Below are 21,086 nucleotides of genomic sequence, written 5' to 3'. Positions count from 1 at the left end.
GAGCAAATATTCAATACTGTTCAGCTCAGTTTCGTATATTTAAAGACAGTTGAAACGAGCAGAGACAGTCACTTCTCTGCAGCAGGTGTGTGTGGTTTTCATGACAACGAGAAGCAGCAGCGCCCACTAGTGACCCAACATGAAAACTGCCTCCGCGTTTCTGCTGCTGTCATGGAAACGGACATCGTTTTCAGAATGTTGCCATATAAAAGTGAACATTTTTGAAATAAACACATAAAAATGATAGAGGTAGCCGTGACCTTATGGTCACCGTGGGAGTGGGGGGGGGGGGCTTGTTCATGTTTCCTCTTTTCATGGATTTTGACTAAATTATTCCCAGCTGTTCAGAGCTCCTCCAGAGTGCGGCCGATTCGCCGGCTTCATCCACCTTCAGCTCAGGTGTCCTCGTGCAGGTCACATGACTTCACTCTAGTGTTGACTCTTCAGCAGAATCCGGGGTCTGTCCTGCTCCCGTCTGCGTGACGAGAGAGAGAGAGAAAGTCCTTTAAAGGGACAAACCGCCTCAGCGGGAGAGCAGCGGCTCCTCCTGGGCGAGGAGGAGGAGCCGCGATGAAGAGGATGGGTGGGGGGTCATTGAGGGGCAGTCATGCAGGAGGAGGAAGCCGCAGGTTTTGTTCCTGCGGTGGGAAATCTCTGGTTGGCTGCTCTCGAACACACACGGGCACACAGAGTTTTTATCAGGGTTTGCTTTGTTGCACCTCACTTTTGTTTAAGCATTTTTCTTTCCTCTGCTCTGCAGAGATGAAATCACTCACGCTTTCACGTTTTCCTGCCGATTGAAGACTCGAGCGACCACGTGTCATTTTATCATCATCTCAATAATAGTTTCACGATTTCAAAATTTAGAAACACGAACAGATTAAAAAAAAAAAAAAGCAGTGGAACATGTGAAAACAAGACTGCCAGTCAGCAAGCTGTCATGAACGGATGCTGTCATCCATGAAAGATCACAGAGGACGTTTTTTTTTTTTCTGCTGACACGACTGCAAAAGTCACGTTCATTCAGGCTGAATGTGTCTGTTTAATTTTCAGTTGTGCAGAAAAACCTACTAACTAACAGTTTGAGAACAGGAGGAAAAAGCAGCGTCGGTGTTGATTACAGGACTCCGTCTGCGTCTGAAAACCGTTTTTCCCCCTCTGTGATGATGGTGATGATGATGATGATGATGATGATGATGATGATGATGCTGAACTGCCTGATCAGTCTCAGTGGATCCACTCCAGCATTAAAGCTGATCAAACGGTGATTTCCCGCCGGGCCGGAGCGGCCTGGATCCCGGCCTGTTTGTCCCCATATGGAAGCGTTTGAGGTTGTTTGGAGGTGTGCGTCTGTGCGTAAAAGACAGGAAGACGTTAAGAGGAACAGGGCTTCGGGCCCGGGGGGCTTTTCGCCTGAGCAGGACCCTCGGCAGCCTCTCACCGCTCACACTCCCGGCGTCGGGGCGCTTTGCGGCTGCAGACCCAGATTCTTGGAGGTGTTTTAAAGAGTGAAAGAAAAAACGCCGTTCGGCTGATTTTGCGAGGCAGGTGCCAGAAAGTGGCACATTTGTGGGACACATTGACTGCAGGTTTACAGAGTTGTGTAACGCCTCAGAGGAAGTGGCACACTGTGATTACTACAGTTTGGGAAAACTTCATTAGTTGGGTTTATGCTGGGGTAGTTTTTTTTTTTTTTTTTCTTTAATAACTTCATCTGGACTGACTTTTCTTAGCTTGACTTATTGAACTTCATCGTTTCCATGAACATGAACATTATTTTCTGAAACGAAAACACAAAACCTGTGCTTTCACCTGAACATCTCCACTTCTCACACAAACCAACTTTGAAAACGCTGTTCGTGAACGAGTCGGTTTATTTTCTGCGGTCTCTCGGCGGATCATGCCGTTTCTTGTTGTAGCGGCGTCCTCCACTCCTCCTCCTCCTCCTCCTCCTCCTCCTCCTCCTCCTCCTCAGACCCGGAGCTGAATCCGCGCTGCTGATTAAAGGTCAGCTGGGAGTTTGTCCTCCACATCTGGAACTGTTCTGATGGGCCCAAACAGGACCAGGCCCAGGAGAAGTCTGCTACGTGAACCCTGAACGCTGTAATTGAAGCAGTTCCTGTTTAATCAGATCCCTCCTTCTCTTCTTTCCATCTTCCCCCCCTTTTTTCCTCCCCTGCAGGCTCTCACCCCCCTCCTGTGTCCCTCCTGTGTCCTCCTCTCTGTCCTCCTCCTCTTCTGCGCTGTGATTAGTTGCTGTTTCAGCAAACTGAGGCTGCAATTAGCCGTCTGATTACCACAGGAACTGATTGTGTGTGTGTGTGTGTATATGTGTGTGTGTGTGTGTGTGTGTGCGTGCGTGTGTGTGAGAGAGAGAGATTGCCCCCCCCAGACCCTCTTGATGATTATTTTTACATTGTTTTATCTGAAAGGACTGAATGTCTGCTTTTTCAGTTTTTCCCATTTTTTCTGATTCCCGACTGTTTGCTGAAGTGACTCAGCCTGTTGAGACCTCGGGGTGTGTGTGTGTGTGTGTGTGTGTGTGTGTGTGTGTGTGTGGGGGTGCTTATGGGGGAACGTAATGATTATCACTAGTGAGAAACACCTGGCAGCAGCAAAGAAGAAAACTGGCTGTGTGTGTGTGTGTGTGTGTGTGTGTGTGTGTGTGTGTGTGTATGTGTGTATGTGTGTGTGTGTGTGTGTGTGTGTGTGTGTGTGTGTGTGTGTGTGTGTGTGTATCTGATGCCATCAGGAAGGTTTAACTCCTGGATGCTTCACCAAAGTCCACATGAGTCCTTTTCATCTCCAGACCCCGTTATTCCCTGCTGACGCCACTCAGGATTCGTTTACATGCCAACGTTTTGAGCGAAGAAAACGCATCGCTTTTGCTTTTTTGTTTTAGAAAAGTTTCACGTTTACGTGGAAGAAATGCTGACGCAGATGCAGTTTTGATGTCGGGCCACTAGTGGGTGCTGTTGGTTGTTTCTTTTATAACGAAACTGCACTCGTAAACAGACATCAACGAGCGCCATTGTCGTGTGAACGGATCCCTGGAGTGCCGGTACAGACACACTGCACAACTATAGCATCAAAGCACTCCTTTGTGCTGCTCACCTTAAAAAAAAAAAAAAAGAAAAGAAAAGAAAATCAGCTTTTGTTTAACAAAGAAACATCACAGACTAGTGGCCAGGAATGGAAACTACAGCATTTCTTTCCCTATGTTTTTCCTAAAACAAAAACAGAAATTATTACCAGTTGTTTCACACAAACAATAAAATAGTAACTAAGTAACTTTCAGAAATACTCAGGAAGCAGAAAGTCTCCTCTCGGTTTTTAAACATAAAAAGTATTGTGAATTATTTTTCTCCTGTATTTTATTGCTTCATTTGAATCCTTTTTAAAGGGATACTCCAACATTTTGGCAAATCGGCCTGTTTAGCCCAATTCCTTAGTCATTTCGAACAGCGTACTTACCGTTTTTGTGAGGGCGAGCTGTTGTTTATTCAGAGGTGAGTCGGGGAAGGTTTTCGGGACGGACACAATGGAAGTGAACGGTATTTTTGTTCCCCCTCGTCAAACTCATCAAATACACAATCCAACAACCCCCAAACACTTTGGTGGACACGTTATAATCCGCACATTCACTACGCTGTGAAGTATTAATGCAAAATTACGAGATTGAGTTGTTTATGCGAAGATAGCTAAGACGGAACTACTTACTAAACATGGCGTCTGAGCGTAGTGATCTCAAAAGAAAAAGTAGTTCCCAGTATTTGCTTCAGTGTCGTAACGCTACAATATTATTTGTTGGTGTTTCACAGCGTAGTGAATGTGTGGATTATAACGTGTCCACCAAAGTGTTTTGGGGTTGTTGGATTTTGTATTTGATGAGTTTGACGAGGGGGAACAAAAATACCATCCACTTCCATTGTGTCCTTCCCAAAAACCTTCCCCGACTCGCCTCTGAATAAACAACAGCTCGCCCTCACAAAAAAAGCAAGTATGCTGTTCGAAATGACTAAGGAATTGCGCTAAATGGGCCAATTTGCCAAAATGTTGAAGTATCGCTTTAACTTACCTTTAGACGTGATTTTTGATGTTCAGCTGCGAGCATCAGGAGGCCAAAAACGCTGTCTCCCATAATGCATTGTGTTGAAGTTCATACTGAACACAGATCAATGAAATCCTGAGATCTCTGAGGGACCGGGGCTGAAGATCCCCCCTGGAGACCCCATGAAGGGAGTCTGTCTGAAACCTGTGTCGTCTGGAAAGATGTGATTAATCTCAACCTGATAACGAGCTAAAACACTCAACATGAAGGCAAATAAAGCAAGTTTTCTAAACCACTTCAGATTTTATTTGCGGGGCTTGAGGTCATATTTGAATGCAAAAGGAAAAGAAAAACAAACAGGAAGTCTGCTGCTTTTGTCCTGTCAGTGAAAACCTCCCCTTGATTTTAATTAGCCTCCCTGCTGCCAGCAGGACGTCCGAGCACGGAAAGTCCTGCAGGTCAAAGGTCAGCAGAGGCGGCAAGCTGAGGGCACAGCGTAGAATTAGTGAGAACATGGTAACGTCAGACTGCGTGTATGTATGTGTGTGTGTGTGTGTGTGTGTGTGTTCTGGGACTTTTTTGTCTTCAAAGGCCTGTTTGATGGTTTTCAGGTTGAGCTCAGTGGAATGTAGTCCACCAATGAGGAACCTCACCAGTGTGTCATTAAAAGTGTGTGTGTGTGTGTGTGTGTGTGTGTGTGTGTGTGTGTGTGTGTGTGTGTGTGTGTGTGTGTGTGTGTGTGTGTGTGTGTGTGTGTGTGTGTGTGTTGTTGAGGTACAGTGGCTGCTAATAAGCACAGCACACCTTCTGTAACACACAGCTGGGTGTCAGTCTGATTGGTTTCAGGTGTGTGTGTGTGTGTGTGTGTGTGTGTGTGTGTGTGTGTGTGTGTGTGTGTGTGTGTGACTATGGTCTGACACCTCTGTAACAAGCCTGGAGGTGTGTGTGTGTGTGTGTGTGTGTGTGTGTGTGTGTATATGAGTGTGTGTGTGCAGGGCAACATGAAAACAGGGTCAAAGCTGTAAAATCCGCCCCGCCGGAGCGGCGGAGAATCAAACGCGCCTCCTGAGAATACGCGTCTTTGTGCAGGCGAGCGGAGAAAGGGATTGTGGGTAACTGGAGCTCACAGGAGGAGCCTGTGCTCACACCTCGTCTTATCTCACAGCCCATCGGGGTGTTACTCTATCTGCTGTCCTTTGTGGCGACTGGAGCCTGGAAACAGATCTGAGGTCTGTCAGTGATGCAGCGTCTGGACGCCGACGCCGCTTCATCCCGAGGAGCTTCAGGCCCCGTTCACAAGAGGCCAAGACCGCTACGTCTCAGTTCCAGAGATGTTTTTGTGTTTACATGGCAACATTCTGAAATCTTTGCTTGTCTTTGACCAGGACATGAGCTAATTTAGTAAATAAAGTCCTTAATATGAAAGCAGGGATTCCAAATAGCTCATGTCTGCTCAAAACAACAATGAGCCACAATCAGAACGCCCATGTTTAAAGGAAACATCACGATGTGATGGACGTGAGCTGACCAAAGGTTGTCTTTAATCTGGCCTGGTCTGTAGTTTGATTTCTGTCTTTCTGCCTTGCAGGTGCAGTCTGGCGCAGACGGAGGTCGCCGGCTGGCCGTCAACTTCAGGACTGACAGTGAGTTCCTCTTTAAAAACACGCCGGCTGATTGTTACTGCAGGAGAAGAGCAGAAACACACACACACACACACACACACACACACACACACACATGGAGGAGATTGATGACCGACACGGGACGTTTCTCATCCTTCGCTCTGCTGCTTGCACGGTGTGCATGAGGTGTTTCTCCTCCTTGATTGTGATTATATTTCAACGTCAGCGCGGCTCCAGCTCGGAGACGAGCAAACAGAAAGCACAGGATCGCGGCGCAGCTTGAATTTCCAGTCGTGAGGCCCAGACGGTGGCTCTTTTCCAAGCGGTGACAGTCAGCGCTGGAAAACCGCTCGGTGTTCGTGCAGATCAGCGAGGCGAGGGGACTGATCGGAACTTTCTCCTCCTCGAAAAGAAACACAAGCAGCCCGAAACAAACAGGATCGACAACACAGCCTGGGGTGAAAGCAGGGGCAGGGCCGTGATGAAAAAGCTGTTAAATCAGGATGAAAACTAATATTTTCCAGATTTAAATTCTAATGTTTTATGGGATTAATTAATTGCAACCACATCAAAATGAAAAATAAGTTGATTTGCTCCGTCTGTGGAGCAGGTGCCACCGTTGTATGGACTGATCACTGAAGCGAAAATCCTCAACTGGCACAAACGAACAGATGCGTTTTCTGGAAAACATGATTTTCATGGCTGATGGTGCTTGATGTGCTATAATCTTTATATCTTCATCGAAGACGTGGATATGCAAACAAATATCATGACACAGCGCAGGAGCCAGGTTACTTAAATAAAGGATGTCTTCTGCTTCAGAAATCTCCATAAAAGCTGCGGACGTTCAAATCACTCAGACGATTGAAAGTACAGCTGAAAGCAGCTCGGTGTATCACTGCAGCCTCTCGATCTTCTCTGCACTTTTAACTTGGAAGTAAAGTTTCAACAGTAGATTTAGAAGAAGAGTAAAAACCTTCAATTATACGGAGTTAAAAAAACATTTCAAATAAAACTCTTAAGCTCATCTCGCCAGGGTGAAAACTAATGGCTAAAATTATTTGATGTTTTCTTCTTGTTATGTGTGATGAAGCCTCGCTCTTCTGCATCTGTACCCCCACCTCTCCACCTCCCCTCCTCCTCCTCCTCCTCCTCCTCCTCCTCCTCCTCCTCCTCCTCTCCTTTTGTTCTCCTCTCTCTAAAAGTCAAGTTCCTGAGCCGTGGCCGATCCCTGCCTCCTGCTTTTGTCCGTGACCATGAGCGAGGAGGCGCTTTCAGATTCCCCCTTGTGTGTTTGTGTGTGTGTGCATGTGTGTGTGTGTGTGTGTGCACACAATTTTCAGGTAATCCCTATATCTGTCACCACATAAACTGTTTTAACAACAGAGTTTTGCAGAAAACAAATAAAAACATGTAGATTTATCACAGTGACTTCTGCAATTCTTTTTAAATTTGAACTTTGGATCTAAATGTTATGTTATTGTGTGAAATGGGAAAAAATAAACATGTTGGATGCTTTTCCCATCATTTAGATAACTGAAGCGTGGCTCATTTTCACCTTAAAACACAGTTTTCCTGAGTTGTTACTGAGTCTGAATGATATTTATCTGTCTGTCGCCTGGTGGTCATAAAGCCTCATTACAACTAATTATAATATTAAATCTTTATATTAAATCTTTACACGCCTCCGTGCTTAAATCTAAAGTTTAATTCATCAGGGCCTAACAAATCCTGAACAGCCAGAGGATTTTTTTTTTAAAGAAGCTCGATTCTAGGAAGGGTCAACGCAGAGGTCAAAGGTCAGGAGGTCATGTGATTATAGATCCTCTTCTTCAGAGCAGAAATAAAAACCTGCAAACTTCAAACCAAAGCGAAGCACTGAGGTGTTTCAGGCTGACAACACAAGCTGCCGCTCTGTGTGTGTGTGTGTGTGTGTGTGTGTGTGTGTGTGTGTGTGTGTGTGTGTGTGTGAGAACCTGTCAGAAGTTGGGTTTAGTGAGATTCGTGGCATCAATGTAGATCGATGAACTGTTCTAAGTTTTATTTGCTCCCTTTGCAGCTTGTTTCTCATGTTGCTTACAGACATACAGCTGTGGTTTCAGGAGTACAGTTACAGCTGACAGAAGGAGTATTTGTATTTATTTTAAAAGTTTGCCGTAAATGAATCAATGCAGTGTTCCCAGAATGCATCACAGCGATGGAGGAAACACGTTTGTTCCTGTGAGTGTGCTCACACGGCGTTTTTAATTTAGAATTGGTTTATTCCAAACCAAGCAATTCTGAAATACATATTCATCAGTAAGAAATTGAAAAAATGAAGGATGAAATCCTCTTTAATTTTGCGGGCTGCGAAGCGTTCTGATTGGACGGGGGCCGGCCGTGATGTACTGACGTCTCCTGGAAGTAAACAAAGCGTTTTAGCAGCGATTTTTCTGTCTTTCTTTCTCAATTGACTTTGATGCTGCAGCTTTGAAAATGTCCTCATCGTTCTGCTTCTGTCTATCTGCTCTTTTCATTACATCTATTTCTTCTAAATCTCCCGTTAAATAAATAATCTCCGTACGGTTCGCACCGTGAGCCGCCATCTTGGAATATTGCATCATCACGACAGACGAGCAGAGCGACCAGAATAAAGTCATGTCTAATTTACATATAATTCTGCTCCCGGAGAATAAACTGGCCAGTTTATTTGCATTTAAACTTAATTCTGAATGAAGTTTTCAGACGTTTACATGCTGATTTTAGAGCAGAATTAACCTTCATTTGCATTTAAACTGGAATAAAAAGTCCCATTTAAACACACTGTATGTTGCAACTTTTAATCTTGATATAAGCTGATAGTTTAAATCGGTAAAGTAATCTGTAATTTATCGCAGCTGTAAATCGATGCTAAAGTTGTCTCCTGTGAATGTTCCATCAGAATCAGACGTTGGAGCATCGCAGTGACGTTACATGTTGTAAGGAGACGCCGGTTCGTTTGGACTGGCAGCAGGTTGCTGATATATGAGCTTTTCTTTTCCTTTTCTCCAGCTGATCAGATGAAACACAGACTGATGGACTGTTAGTTGTACGCCGCCGATCCATGATGAGAGCGTTGAGATGCGTCCTGCTTCGTCTTTGATTGCAAACAGTGGAAACAGACTCACTGTTTAGGAACTTTTCATGCTAGAAATGGTGAAATATGAAATATGTTGGTCTGTCAAAATCTTTCAAACTAAGTTTACGGATGTTTTAAACTCGTATTGACGTATTCCTGGAGAAACGGTGTGGGGGGTTTTAGTTTAAAGGGCAGGATGAAGAGGAGCTGATAGGTGTGACTCCACCTCCTCCTCTTCCTGCGCTCCTCAAAGTGGAGGGAGGAAGAGGAGGTGACAACGATGAGTGACCTTTGACCTTTCATCCGTCCTCTTCATCTCTCCACTGCGATGTCACTGAAAGAAACCCATAAAGATTAGGAGAGGAGGAGGAAGACTTACAATCTCTCTTTTTTAGGTACTCTGGAGGAGGAAGAGGAGGAGGAAGAGGAGCACCCAGCCGTGACCTTCTCTTGTAGCCCTGAACATGACCCCGCTTTGAGAGGGCCGGCCGGGCCGGAGGAAGAGGAGCAGTGACTCGTGTCCAGTCCTGTGTTCCCCGTCCTCCATAAGCTCCCGGTTCCCACCGTCCTCCTCCTCCTCCTCCTCTTCCTCACCCTCATCAATGGGAAGCTGGCAGGAGGAAAGAGGAGCAGTCAGTCGTGTCTGAGCTCACACCCTCTTTTCTTCCTGCTTCCTGAGTCGCTCTTTCTCCTCCGAGCCCCCTCGGTTTATGGCTGGCTGCTCCTCCTCCTCCTCCCGTCCTTCATCCTTCACTACATAAAACAAAGAAATCGTTGGCGAGCGGCCATGAAGAGCTCATAATGTGGAGCATGATGGCTTCTGGCTCTCATCAGATCAAGTCTGACCAAAAGGCTGCTGGGTGTAGCATTAGCATTAGCATTAGCATTAGCCTGCGTCCACAGCATCAGTATTAGCATGCTTAACAGAGCATCTTCCTCCCACCGACTGATTCTCCTCACCACTCAGCAGGTTCCCTGTAAAATGATGCTTCGTAAGAATTCATCACTGGAGCCTTTACAGCCTGGTTTTATTTACATTCCACTTGTTGTCCTAAGTTTTTTTTGGAAAGTAGTGGTGGAGTCTGTGTTTATGAGTCTGTGTGTGTCTCTCTGTAGATTGTTCATTAAACTACCCTCTGGGAAAACACGTGATCCACGAAGTCGCCAACGTTTCCTTCAGTCACCTGGCCTGTGAGGATCAAGCCGCTGTGGTCGTCCACTGGTCTGCAAGTCCGCTAGGTACAGCCCGTTTACCCGTTTACCCGTCTGCTCACCTGTTTGTGCTGCTGTCAGGTTTTCAGTGTGCAGAGAGAGGGAGAGGGAGAGGGAGAGGGAGAGGGGGAAGTTTTTGGGAGGAAGGACGAGAGCGAGAAGCCTTCAAAGTGTTTGAATCTGTAAGACTAACCGAGTTGTGTGTGAGCGAGTCCCTTTGATCAGGACCAGAGAGAGAGAGCGAGAGAGAGAGAGAGATAGCGAAAGAACGAGAGAGAGAGAGAGGGGGGGGGAGAGAGAGAGAGAGAGAGAGAGAGATCACATCTCACACAACAATACCCAGATTTGACCGTGAAGGAATGTGAGTGTGAGCTTAGTGTAAGGTGAACCTATCTCTCTCTCTCTCTCTCTCTGTCTCTCTCTCTCTGTTAAATTTACCTGTTCAGTTTCACTCATTTGTTTCATTATTTTGAGTCGTTCTCTGTGAAATCGGTGATTTTCAAGAAATCTTGTCCACTAACCAGCTTCATTATTGTTCATATTTCATGTGCAGAGTGTCAGTGTGAACAAACCTGTCCTCCTCCTCCTCCACTGAAAATACAAAACATCTGTTGGTTTTTCGGGTTTTCTGTTTACATGGCAGCAGGTCTCTGAGCCGCTGAAGACTTTCTGAGAAGGTGGAACCTTTTGTAGACGCTTGACTCTTCCTGCAGAAACAGTTTCCGCAGCAGCACCCACTAGTGGTCGACATGAAAACTACAGCATTTTCAGCATCTCTGTGAACCGTTTTCAAAACGTGTTGTCATGTAAACAGGACCTCAGCTTCTCAGATGTAAAGGCTTTAGTTCAACAGAAACTTAATTCATGGAAGGATATTTAGCAGATTTCTTTAGAAAAGGTGAGAGGTCACGGCTTCCAGTCAAGACATGAAATGCAGCAGTTTCTCTGAAGTAATTTATTTTTCATCATTAAAAAAAAAAAACAGAAGCTACAGTGTCAGAAGATAGTCAACAATGGCTGTTAAGTTTGTGCCATGTTTGCGTCGACCGCTGGGAGAAAGTTTTGGACATGTAGACACCGGCGCACGGCTCACGTCACCCACCGCCGCCGCCGCCGTCGCTAATATGCAAAACATTCTCATCTGTGAGAGGAAGAGACGAACAAAGTGCCGGGAGGCAGAAAAACCTGTCGGACCGCCGCTAATAGGAGAAACATGTCCGGTGGATGAAAAGGTGTAATTACATGACAGATGTGTCTTCAAAGAGGAGGAGGAGGAGGAGGAGCAGCGGGGGGGGGGGGGGGGGGGGGGGGGGGGACGAGGAAACAAGGAGGGGAGAAGGAAATGAGGGGAGGAGAAAAGATGAGGAACAGACAACGAGGAGGAGCACAGGCCTGAGGAGCTGGAGCAGTGGTTCCCACACTGTGGTCCGCAGCCCACTGGCAGGCCCTGAGGGGACTGAAGCTATGACTAAATTCACCAAAGCAATGTGTACAGAGACATCTTTCAATTAAAAAGTAAAATAAAATGATCTGACACATATTTACTCCCTTTGAAGTTAGTTTCCCATTGGTGGGCGTGTGACTCAGTCACCTTAATTACTTTTTGTGCGTGAGTGGGAAACTAACTTCAGCAAAATGTGGAAGAAGTGATTTCTGATCATGTCCATTCAGTCATCCTGGTGTATCGATGGAGGAGGAGGCGAACCTGGACCTCGTGGGCCTGAACCTCTTGTTTTATCTCTGCAGGAATCGAACACATCCGAGGCTTCAGAGTGTATCTGGAGGACAAGAATCCGGAGGGGAAGCAGTGTCAGCACCTCATCCTGAAAGACCCGCGGCAGCTCAACTTCTCCTACAGGACCACGGTAGGACCGGCGAGGAATCCGTCCCCAGCACCTCACCCTTTCACCGAACATCTGTGTGTGTTCAGCGTGTTATTCCACAAACATCTGAAGCCCCGGAGGCCCGAAGTAATTACCGCTCAGTGTCAAACGAGCCGAGTGTACAGACATTGAAGTCACCTTTACAGAACCAACAAAGTTTATTGTGTCCCGATTACAGAGCTCAGCCGCTTTCTTTGTTTTTTTTATTAAGAAGCTAAATCATGTTCTGACATACATGCGAGTTTTCTTCCAACCTGCACGAGAGGAAAAATCACTCAGATGCCACGAGAGATGAAGTGAGAGAAACACGAATGAAGTCTTCAGGTGTTCAGGATTTACAGCAGGGCTCCTCTGGGAGGCGCCATTGAGCTGGGTAAGGGAGGAGGGAGGGCTGCATCTCAGACAAGAGACTGATTATGTTTCAATAAAGGAATAATAGTAAAAATGCAGATGAATAAAAAGACAATTTTAAAAAAATGGTTGAATACAAAAGATATTTGGAGCTGAATTTATTGTATTGTGAAAAGATTAATTGGAATTAAAAAATCAGTTTTAGTTCCATCATACATCTAAATTCTCACAGTTTGTGACTCTTTCGGTAAAATAAGACTTTATTGATTTATCCTGCACGAGCACAGCAAAGAGGTAAGAAGGTAAAGATAATCTGAGAGGAGAAGACACACAGCACGTTTTTAAAACATCTTAAGAGACACAGTCTTAGTCAGACTGCTGGCCTGGTGTCGAACTGAACAGATTTAAAGGAGGAAGAAGAAGAAGAGTTGTGTGTGTTTTGTTTTGTTTTGTTTTAAGTGCCTGCAGATCCAAACAGCTGTTAACCATAATATGTTATCATGTGAAAAACATCCGGCATTCAAGCAGAAATGACTTCTTGGTGGGAGACACAGCCTGTGCAGTGTGTGTGTGTGTGTGTGTGTGTGTGTGTGTGTGTGTGTGTGGGGTGGGAGGGGGCAGTCGTCCTCCTACAGTCTGAAAACCCTCCCACCCGTTTCCCCCCGCCCCCCTGGAGTCACTCAGCGTATTTACACATTTATCGTTATTTCAGTGTCAAAGTGAATCCAGATCAGCGGATCCAGACCCGGCAGGCCGACCCCCATGGGCTCCAGTTTAAGGAGCAGAAAGGAGTTTTTTTAATGCTTCAGAAAAAGTTGACTCAACATTTAATTCACTGATGTAACAAAATGCCTCAGTTTCCATTAATATTTTATCATTAATTTAAAAATATATATATAAAAAGAACTTTCTAGGAGTGTCTCCAATATTCATAACATAAGTTAAACTCACAAAGTAAAAAAGTGTTGAAAGGTTAATCCGTCATAAAGAAAACAAAAAAGCATGTACCAAGAGAGTAACGTGAAACATGGCTTCATTGAAGGAAAAGACAGAATTGGAGCTGAATTCATCGAAAAGGAAGTCATCCTAACAGAACCAAGACCGAGATGCTAGGACGGGTTTCATTTTTCTTTTCTTTGACCTTTGACTGTTCAGAGAGCATCAAACCTGCAGAGTCAGCTCAAAATGCACCATTCCATTATACTGTAGAACGTTTAAAGAGAGCAAAGCTTTTCAATGTTAATATTGGCTACATATAACCTTTTATTATGGCAATGACTGCATCTCATTTGCATTTTAAATAATAAAATAACATTTTTTCTGGTTAAAGGAGTAGCAGTAGGACAAAAAGAGATATTAAGATATTTAGGAATGTGGAAAGAAGAATGACTGAATGCTTCATGTGTCGGATCGTCTCATTTAGCTCTGATTTCAGTTTCTCAACAAGGACAACACATGAAAACCATTTTTCAGGCTCAATCTTGGCAGGTTTCCGTGGCTGTGATTGAAGTAATGAGCATTTTTCCTGATGAGTAACACAAAAGTCCACAGTGTGTTTTATGAACACAAATATTCCCCGTCGCTGTGACCTCCGGCTGTGAGCACACAGTGTTCCTCACTTCATTTCCTCTCCATTTAACCACATTCAAAGCTTTTTTTCCCCACTTTTCTGCAGTAATCGGACTCTTTTTTTAAAAAAAAAAATGTTTTCCTCATCCAGAAGCTGAACAGTCAGCCGTTCAGCGGTTTGACCTTTGACACCGACTACATGGTCCGAGTGGTTCCTTTCCCGTCTCTGATGAACGAGAGTTTCTTCCCTCCATCTTTCCTCAGAACCAACTGTGAGTCCAACTCCTCTACGAATAAACAATGAGATTTATTATTGTGGACTTTATTCTGGAATTATCAGATGATTTATTGGTATCGGTTCATATATGAGGTTGAAACTCTCACATTGTGATGATGCAACACATGTTAAAGTGTGTGTGTGTGTGTTTCTGTGTTGTGGACAGCGTGTGAAGTCCTGCTGGGATCTGACAACCTGGTGTGCCGGCCCTGTAAGTTCCCCCACCGCAGCGTTTCCCTGTCACGAGTCACTGGAGCGTTGTGTAGTTTGACCGTGTCTCCGTCTGTCCAGTCTGGAAACCGAAGACGCTGAACGTGTCTCAGCTGGGGTCGAACCTCCACGTGACCTTCGACCAGGCTCCGCCCTCCTTCGGCTTCCTCTTCTACTACCTGTACTACAAACTGCGGCAGGACGGACCGTTCAGGCTGCAGCGATGCAAGCCTGTGAGACACTGAAAAATACAAGAAAACAAAAACAATCAAGCAATAGCAGCTCAAATATGAGTTTTCATTTGTTTTTTAAATGAAATGTTTTTCCCGTTTTAGGATCTGAACCAGCTCAGAACAACATGCATCCTCCAGGACGTCACTCCAGGGACCTACACTATAGAGGTACTTGAACGCACCGCGCTCACAGGTTCCTCCAGTCTCCACAGAAGTTTACAGCAAATAATGAAACGACAGAAAATGCCTGTCGATGTTAAATTTACCATCGTTTGCTTTTTTTACTCGATCAGCTGAGAGACGACAGCAACACGACCAGGAGGCAGACGCAGTACCACGTCAGCCAAGGTCAGACACACACACTCACACACACACACACTCTCTCTCTCTCCCCTCATGCAGTCGTCTCATTCTGGGTGTGTTTGTTTCGCCCATCAGTGCACTCCCCGTGGGCGGGGCCTATCCGGGCCATGGCCATCACCGTGCCGCTGGTCATCATGTCGGCCTTCGCCACGCTCTTCACCGTCATGTGTCGCAAGAAGCAGCAGGGTGAGGAAACCTGCCGTCAGTCATCCACGGTGGTTTTCCTGGAGCTGAAGGCTCCCCTTGGTGGTGTAGTTTAGGTTTCTGTTCCAGCTGCTCTTCACAACACTTCACAGCGTGGTATCTTACCCTGAGAATATTCACTCCTCTCAGAGAACATCTACAGTCAGCTGGATGAGGAGAGCAGCGAGTCGTCCAATCACAGCGCCGCGCTGAACGCCGAGCGCCCGTGGCCCCGCCCCAAAGTCTTCATCTGCTACTCCAGCAGGGACTGTCCCAACACACCGGCGTCATCCAGAGCTTCGCCTACTTCCTGCAGGACTTCTGCAACTGCGAGGTGAGCCGGACGGGCGCAGTGTGCAGGGCGAGCGTCGTCTCCATTCAGAGAGCCAAACCTAAATGTGTGTGCGTGCGCAGGTGGTGCTCGACCTGTGGGAGCACCTGGAGATGTGCAAGGAGGGCCAGATGTCGTGGCTGAGCAGGCAGCTGGACGACGCCAACTTCATCATCACCGTCTGCTCCAAGGGACTACGGTACCCGCTCACACTCGGCTACATGCGCAAATCGGATTTTCAAAACCTCGGTGCGATAAAGCCTCAGGAGCCCCCCCAACCTCCCCGTGATCTGTGGTGCTCCAACAGAGGGGTCCCACACCCCAGGTTGGGGACCAACAAAGTCAACATTCGTTGTGGTGTAAATGGGGAAAAATCTGTCTGTTTGAAGGATCGCGCTAAAGACTAACACTGCCACCTACTGGCTGCTTTTGTTAAAAAAAACCAAAAAAAAACAACAGTGTCCGTCTGTACATTCACTCCACTCTGTGTGTGTGTGTGTGTGCGTGTGTGTGTGTATGTGTGTGTGTGTGTGTGTGTGTGTGTGTGTGTGTGTGTGTGTGTGTGTGTGTGTGTGTGTCAGCGGCTGGTAAATGGGTGTGTAGATGGGATGTCGGTCCTGTTTGTCCAGTTTGTCTTCAGTCGACGCCCGGATTTCTTTCAGTGCAGGTTACCTGACGGGCTTCATGTAGAAAATGCTCTCAGACGTTGGTGTTTGGATGAATCTGCTTCAGAAACCGCTTTATAAATCCTCAGTAATTCTACACCTGCTGTTTGTGTTGATGAATTACTGAAGATTTTGAGATATTTCCTCCTGAATTCACTTTTTTATTTTAAGTAAATGTAATGCGATCCAGTCCAACAAACCCGACATGAATCATTTTTGTTCTGCTTCATGCTTCATGTTGAGATTTGGTTTTATTTCAGTGGCATTTCACTGGAGTGCACTTCATTAGAGGATGTTCCTAATATTGAGATTGCGTCATGCACTTGACACAACACACACTTCAACCTCTCACTGCAACTTGAAGGATGAAAATTAAGTGAATTTCTCAGAGTTGTGATTGTTTGTGTGAATTTTCTCCCTTTGCACCAATTATTATTATTATTATTTTTTTTGTAATCTGTGTTTTTCTATTCAGTTATTTTTCTGGGACTTTACAAGGAAATATAAAGCAAAAAAGTAAGCAAACAACAAACAAAATATGAGTTAAGACAGAATGAAGTTAATAATTGCAGATACTGGGAATGTATTCAGTGTGGACAGAATGTGAGTGTATTTATCTGTGGAAGTCAAAATCTGAAAATCATTTGACTCAAAAGTGTTTTTGCATAAGAAATTACAACTAATGGGATACAAATGGGACTGAGTCACATCAAAGATAGGATTTAAAACTATATTTGTCAAAGGGTGACCGTGTTTTTGAAAAAGTCGATGTCCTGTGACTGATCCCTGAGGTACGCCACAGTAACGCCACGGTCTTCCTGCAGCTACTTTGTGGAGAAGAAGAGCCGGCGGGGGAAGACGCCGGTCAGCCGGCGCTCTACCGGCAGCAGCAGCTCTCCGGCCGGAGCGTCCGGCGGCGACATGTTCATCGTGGGCGTGGCCATGATCGCCGAGAAGCTGCGGCTGGCGAAGCAGATGGAAGGGGGCGCAGCTCAGGAGTTGAGCCGCTACATGACGGTGTACTTCGACTACTCGACGGAGAGCGACATCCCCACCATGCTGAGCCTTGCTCCCAGGTACGACCTCAGAAACACCGACCGGGGCGCCGTTTCCCCGTCCGGCCGCCGCTAAAGCGGACTGTGTGTGTGTCCAGGTTCAAGCTGATGGACCAGCTGCCCCAGCTCTTCAGCCGCCTCCACTCGGGGCAGTCCGGCCTGTCGGACCGCGAGCCGCCGCCGCTCAACGTGTCCCGCCGGAACTACTTCAGGAGCAAGTCCGGGCGCTCGCTCTACGTCTCCATCTGCAACATGCACCAGCACATCAGCCAGAACCCCGACTGGTTCGAGAAGCAGCTGGCCCCCGCCGCACCCGAGGACCCCTCCTCCACACACCCTCTTCTCCCCGCCGCGCCCGGCCCCGCTCCCAGGCCCGCCTGCGCCGAGCAGCGGTTCGACTCCGGCCTGGTGCTGAACGAGGTGGCGGTGAGGACGCCGCCTCTGGAGGGAGTGGAGGGAGCGCCCAGGAGGAACCTGCTCCTCCTGGCTCCGGGCTCCGGGCCCAGCCTGGACCTCAGCCCCAGTCCCAGTCCTGACCCCAGCCCCGGTCCTGACTCCAGTCCCAGTCCCAGTCCCAGTCCCAGTCCCAGTCCCAGTCCTGGTCCCAGGCCTGATGCCAGTCCAGGGCCCAGTCCAGGTGTCTGTCCCAGTCCCGGTCTGCCACACTGCTCCATGTCCCTGATGGCCGCCAGTTCCAGGTAGAACTAACTTTTTCTTTAATCTGACAGACGAGAACTGCAGAAACAATGAATCACAAACGTTACTTTATTTACTTTCAGGTCCTTAAAGTAGTATTTGTGTTCGTACCTGAGGACAATTTCATGTCATCTGCTCTGTTTTAGTGTAATATTAAAAGTTTCAAGCATTTTTTTATGTGAAATAAACCTTCTTTATAGTAATATACTGTTGAGTGTTTTTGTAGAAGTTCCTTTGTTTTGTTTCATAAGGTGAAAACACGTCATCACGTCTGTGATGATATCCGTCTGACCTTTGACCCCTCCTCAGGGCCACCTCAGGGTCCACCTCTGGGATCTCTGGACTTTCCCCGGAGGAGTCGTCGTCTTCGGCGCCATCCGTGAGTCCCGCCTCCGTCCAGGCCGCGCCGCCAGAGGCCCCGCCCCCCCCGTGACTCCGGCATCTACGACTCGTCGGTGCCGTCGTCGGAGCTGTCCATCCCCCTGATGGAGGGGCTGTCACATGACCAGGCTGACTCCTCCTCCCTGGCTGAGAGCGAGTCGTCGTCCTCCGGCCTCGGTACGGCCATGTTGACTCGCACGCATCCCGGCCGTTTCATTGGTCTCCGTCTTTCTTTGACCTTTGGCGCCGCTTCACGTCTTTTTCAGGCGACGAGGAGCCGCCTGCCGTCGTGTCGCTTCACTGCGCCGCCGCCGCCGCTGCCGCTGCCGCCACCGTCTGCAAAGCTGAGCTGCACCATCATCACCATCATCATCATCACCACCACCATCACCACCTGGAGCACGGCGACGCGCTGGCGCCGGTCGCCTCGTCGTAGGAAGAGACCGCCGGCCAATCACAACGGGACGGGCCACAGATGGAGCCATCGTCATGGAAACTGAACCAACAGAGCCGGTTATACGAAGAGTTGTAAATCTGCCGTTGTCGGCAACGCTGTTTCATCTCAGAGGGCTGACTTTTCCAGTAGCCTACTCCTTCTTGGTAACTATGGCAACCACTATGACTCTTTTTGAAAAGGCGTCTCTGATCCCTGTTAGCTTCATGAAGAGCTCCTCCAGCAAGCAGGAGTTTAGTGAGATAGTCACGGAGCCAGTGCTAATGCTAATACTGCACACCGCAGAGGTAGCTATGGCAACCACTGACTTCAGCGGTAACCATGGAAACCACTGAGCTGTATTTGCAGTTACCGTGGTAACTGCTGACCCCTTGAACAATCTCCCCGGTAACCACTTAGTTCTACAAATGTAACCATGGCAACCGGAGCGCTGCGGGACCGCCTGGCTTCGTCTGTGGAGCGTGGATCGACCCGTTCGGGAGGACTGCTTCACGAAGACCGCCGCCCAGACGCCGCGTGCCGATTGGTCGCTCGCTCGCCAGCCGACCCGTGCGTGACTTGATGTTCGGTACCAGAATATGAAGCTGAAAAAACTATTCAGCACTTTTGGAAGCACGAATGTGAGAAGAAGCAACTTTTATCTGTTGAAGTTATTGATGTAATTTCATAATTTAGGACAAAATCCACCTTCAAACTCATTTTGAAAACAAAAAATAAAAACAGAAAAGCCACGAGCATGCCGTTATTTAAAGACCCCACGAAAAAGGTTAAATATTTAACCTTTGGCCACATTTTTACTCTCATGTAAGGATTCATATTTATGTGTAAAAATCTGTGAACTCAGGTTACAAACACAAAAACAGACTAAAGAAAGCTAAACCGAGTTTCAAACCTGTCTCCAAACAAGATGCAATGATCTAGAATTGGCATAATTAAAGTATAAATATCACACGAAAAGGTCTTAATAATGAGAAGGTTTGACACAAATTACTTAAAAGACACAATGGCAGAAACTAAAAGACTGACCTTGTCAAAAAAGAAACTGAATGATCTTTTTTTTATGTATTATGAGACAATTTTGTGAGAGAAACTGTAAATCTGAGGATGAAATTAACATATATTTGAACTCTAGAAGCTAAATCTTTAATTTGTTAAACCAAATAACAAAGATTTGTCATCATTTTATGTTTTCTAATATCTTTCAAATGTTAAAGAAAAGGTTTTTCAAAAAGCAGAACAAAACAGCTTTATTATTTCAGTAAAAGTGACAAAGAGAAAATGTGGAATATGAGCGAGTAATGACTGAATTACTTGAAAACAAACCTGAGGAGGCATAAAATGTATTTGAAATTGTTTTGCAAGAAAAAAAACAGACAGTAGAATGATTTCAAAGCGAAGCTGCGGAGACTCCTTCCTCCTGTCAAACTGGATCAATAAACACATTCAAACACTTGAAGTTGACCAGTCATAAACCTTTCATTTCTGTGATTTTCCTGATTGAAGTCGACTTCTTCTGCATGTTTGAGTTTCTTTTGAGAGACGATGAAGCATTTCCTACATGTAAATAATATTTGTGTATTTTTCCTGGAAATGTCTCTTACACTTTTTGTATAGGTAGACTCCTATTTTTGTATTTTTTTCTACTTGTTACCTTCTGAATTGTACTGTTTTATAGTACCTTAATGTAGGAAATCAATAAAAGCATCTACTGAATCCTGTGTTCTCGTGTTTTCCGCACTCGGCTCAGAGCTGCTGGATGAACTCGGGCTTCGAGCTGAACGAGGAGTTTTGGATTCTTTCAGTGAGATAAAAACCTGCAGACAGCTCTATAGTGTGTGAGCTGCCAGGCAGCAACACCTAAAACAACACCTAAAACACACACGTACATACACACACAGTCACACACAGTCACACACATGCACAGGCTCCGGAAACACCCTGGCTTCAAGATAAGAGCTCAGGGCCCTGCTGAAGAGTCGTTACACCCAGGGCAAGTCATAGAACACACACACACACACACACACACACACACACACACACACAAACACACACAAACACACACACACAGCCACAGCCACTTTGTGTCTTCTCTCAATTTTTCCATTTCCATTTTCCATGTTTTGATATGAAAATTCTGTACAAATAAAGTTGGATTAATTTGTCTTTCTTTTCTTGTTCAATGTCTCTTAAGTGTTTTTTTAATACCTTTTTTAATAACTTTGTTTTCTTGAACGTTCTTTCCCTTTTTTCTCTTCCTTTTTTCCTTTCCTTCTCTTCCTTTTTTTCCGTTTTACTCTTTTTTATCCCTTTTCTCCTTATACTTTTTCTAAAGTTATATATTTTATATATTTCAATATTTTAATATATAGTGCTTTTAATTTAGTAAAGAAATAGTCATATTAAAACACAGTACTTCTCCCCATTATTAGCATTAACTGAATGTCATTTCTTTG

The 21,086-nt window shown here is 46.0% G+C and overlaps 1 protein-coding gene across 1 annotated transcript in view; it reads left to right on the top strand.

The window, feature by feature from the left end:
• The window catches only part of il17rd (interleukin 17 receptor D), a 26,024-nt gene extending 5,678 nt beyond the window's left edge, over window positions 1-20,346 (top strand). Inside the window, 17 exon segments of the mRNA XM_030092170.1 lie at window positions 5,640-5,694; window positions 9,887-10,009; window positions 11,729-11,847; window positions 13,937-14,057; window positions 14,229-14,273; window positions 14,354-14,505; window positions 14,608-14,673; window positions 14,799-14,853; window positions 14,944-15,054; window positions 15,202-15,318; window positions 15,321-15,385; window positions 15,466-15,581; window positions 16,872-17,123; window positions 17,201-17,800; window positions 18,108-18,219; window positions 18,221-18,356; window positions 18,446-20,346. Coding sequence (XP_029948030.1) covers window positions 5,640-5,694; window positions 9,887-10,009; window positions 11,729-11,847; window positions 13,937-14,057; window positions 14,229-14,273; window positions 14,354-14,505; window positions 14,608-14,673; window positions 14,799-14,853; window positions 14,944-15,054; window positions 15,202-15,318; window positions 15,321-15,385; window positions 15,466-15,581; window positions 16,872-17,123; window positions 17,201-17,800; window positions 18,108-18,219; window positions 18,221-18,356; window positions 18,446-18,615 — 2,415 coding nt within the window. The 3' untranslated portion in view covers window positions 18,616-20,346.
• The last annotated feature ends 740 nt before the right edge of the window (window positions 20,347-21,086 follow it).

The sequence above is a fragment of the Salarias fasciatus genome, chromosome 5 (assembly GCF_902148845.1).
Source record: "Salarias fasciatus chromosome 5, fSalaFa1.1, whole genome shotgun sequence".
Classification (NCBI taxonomy): Eukaryota; Metazoa; Chordata; class Actinopteri; order Blenniiformes; family Blenniidae; genus Salarias; species Salarias fasciatus.
This window is presented reverse-complemented; position numbering and strand designations above follow the sequence as displayed.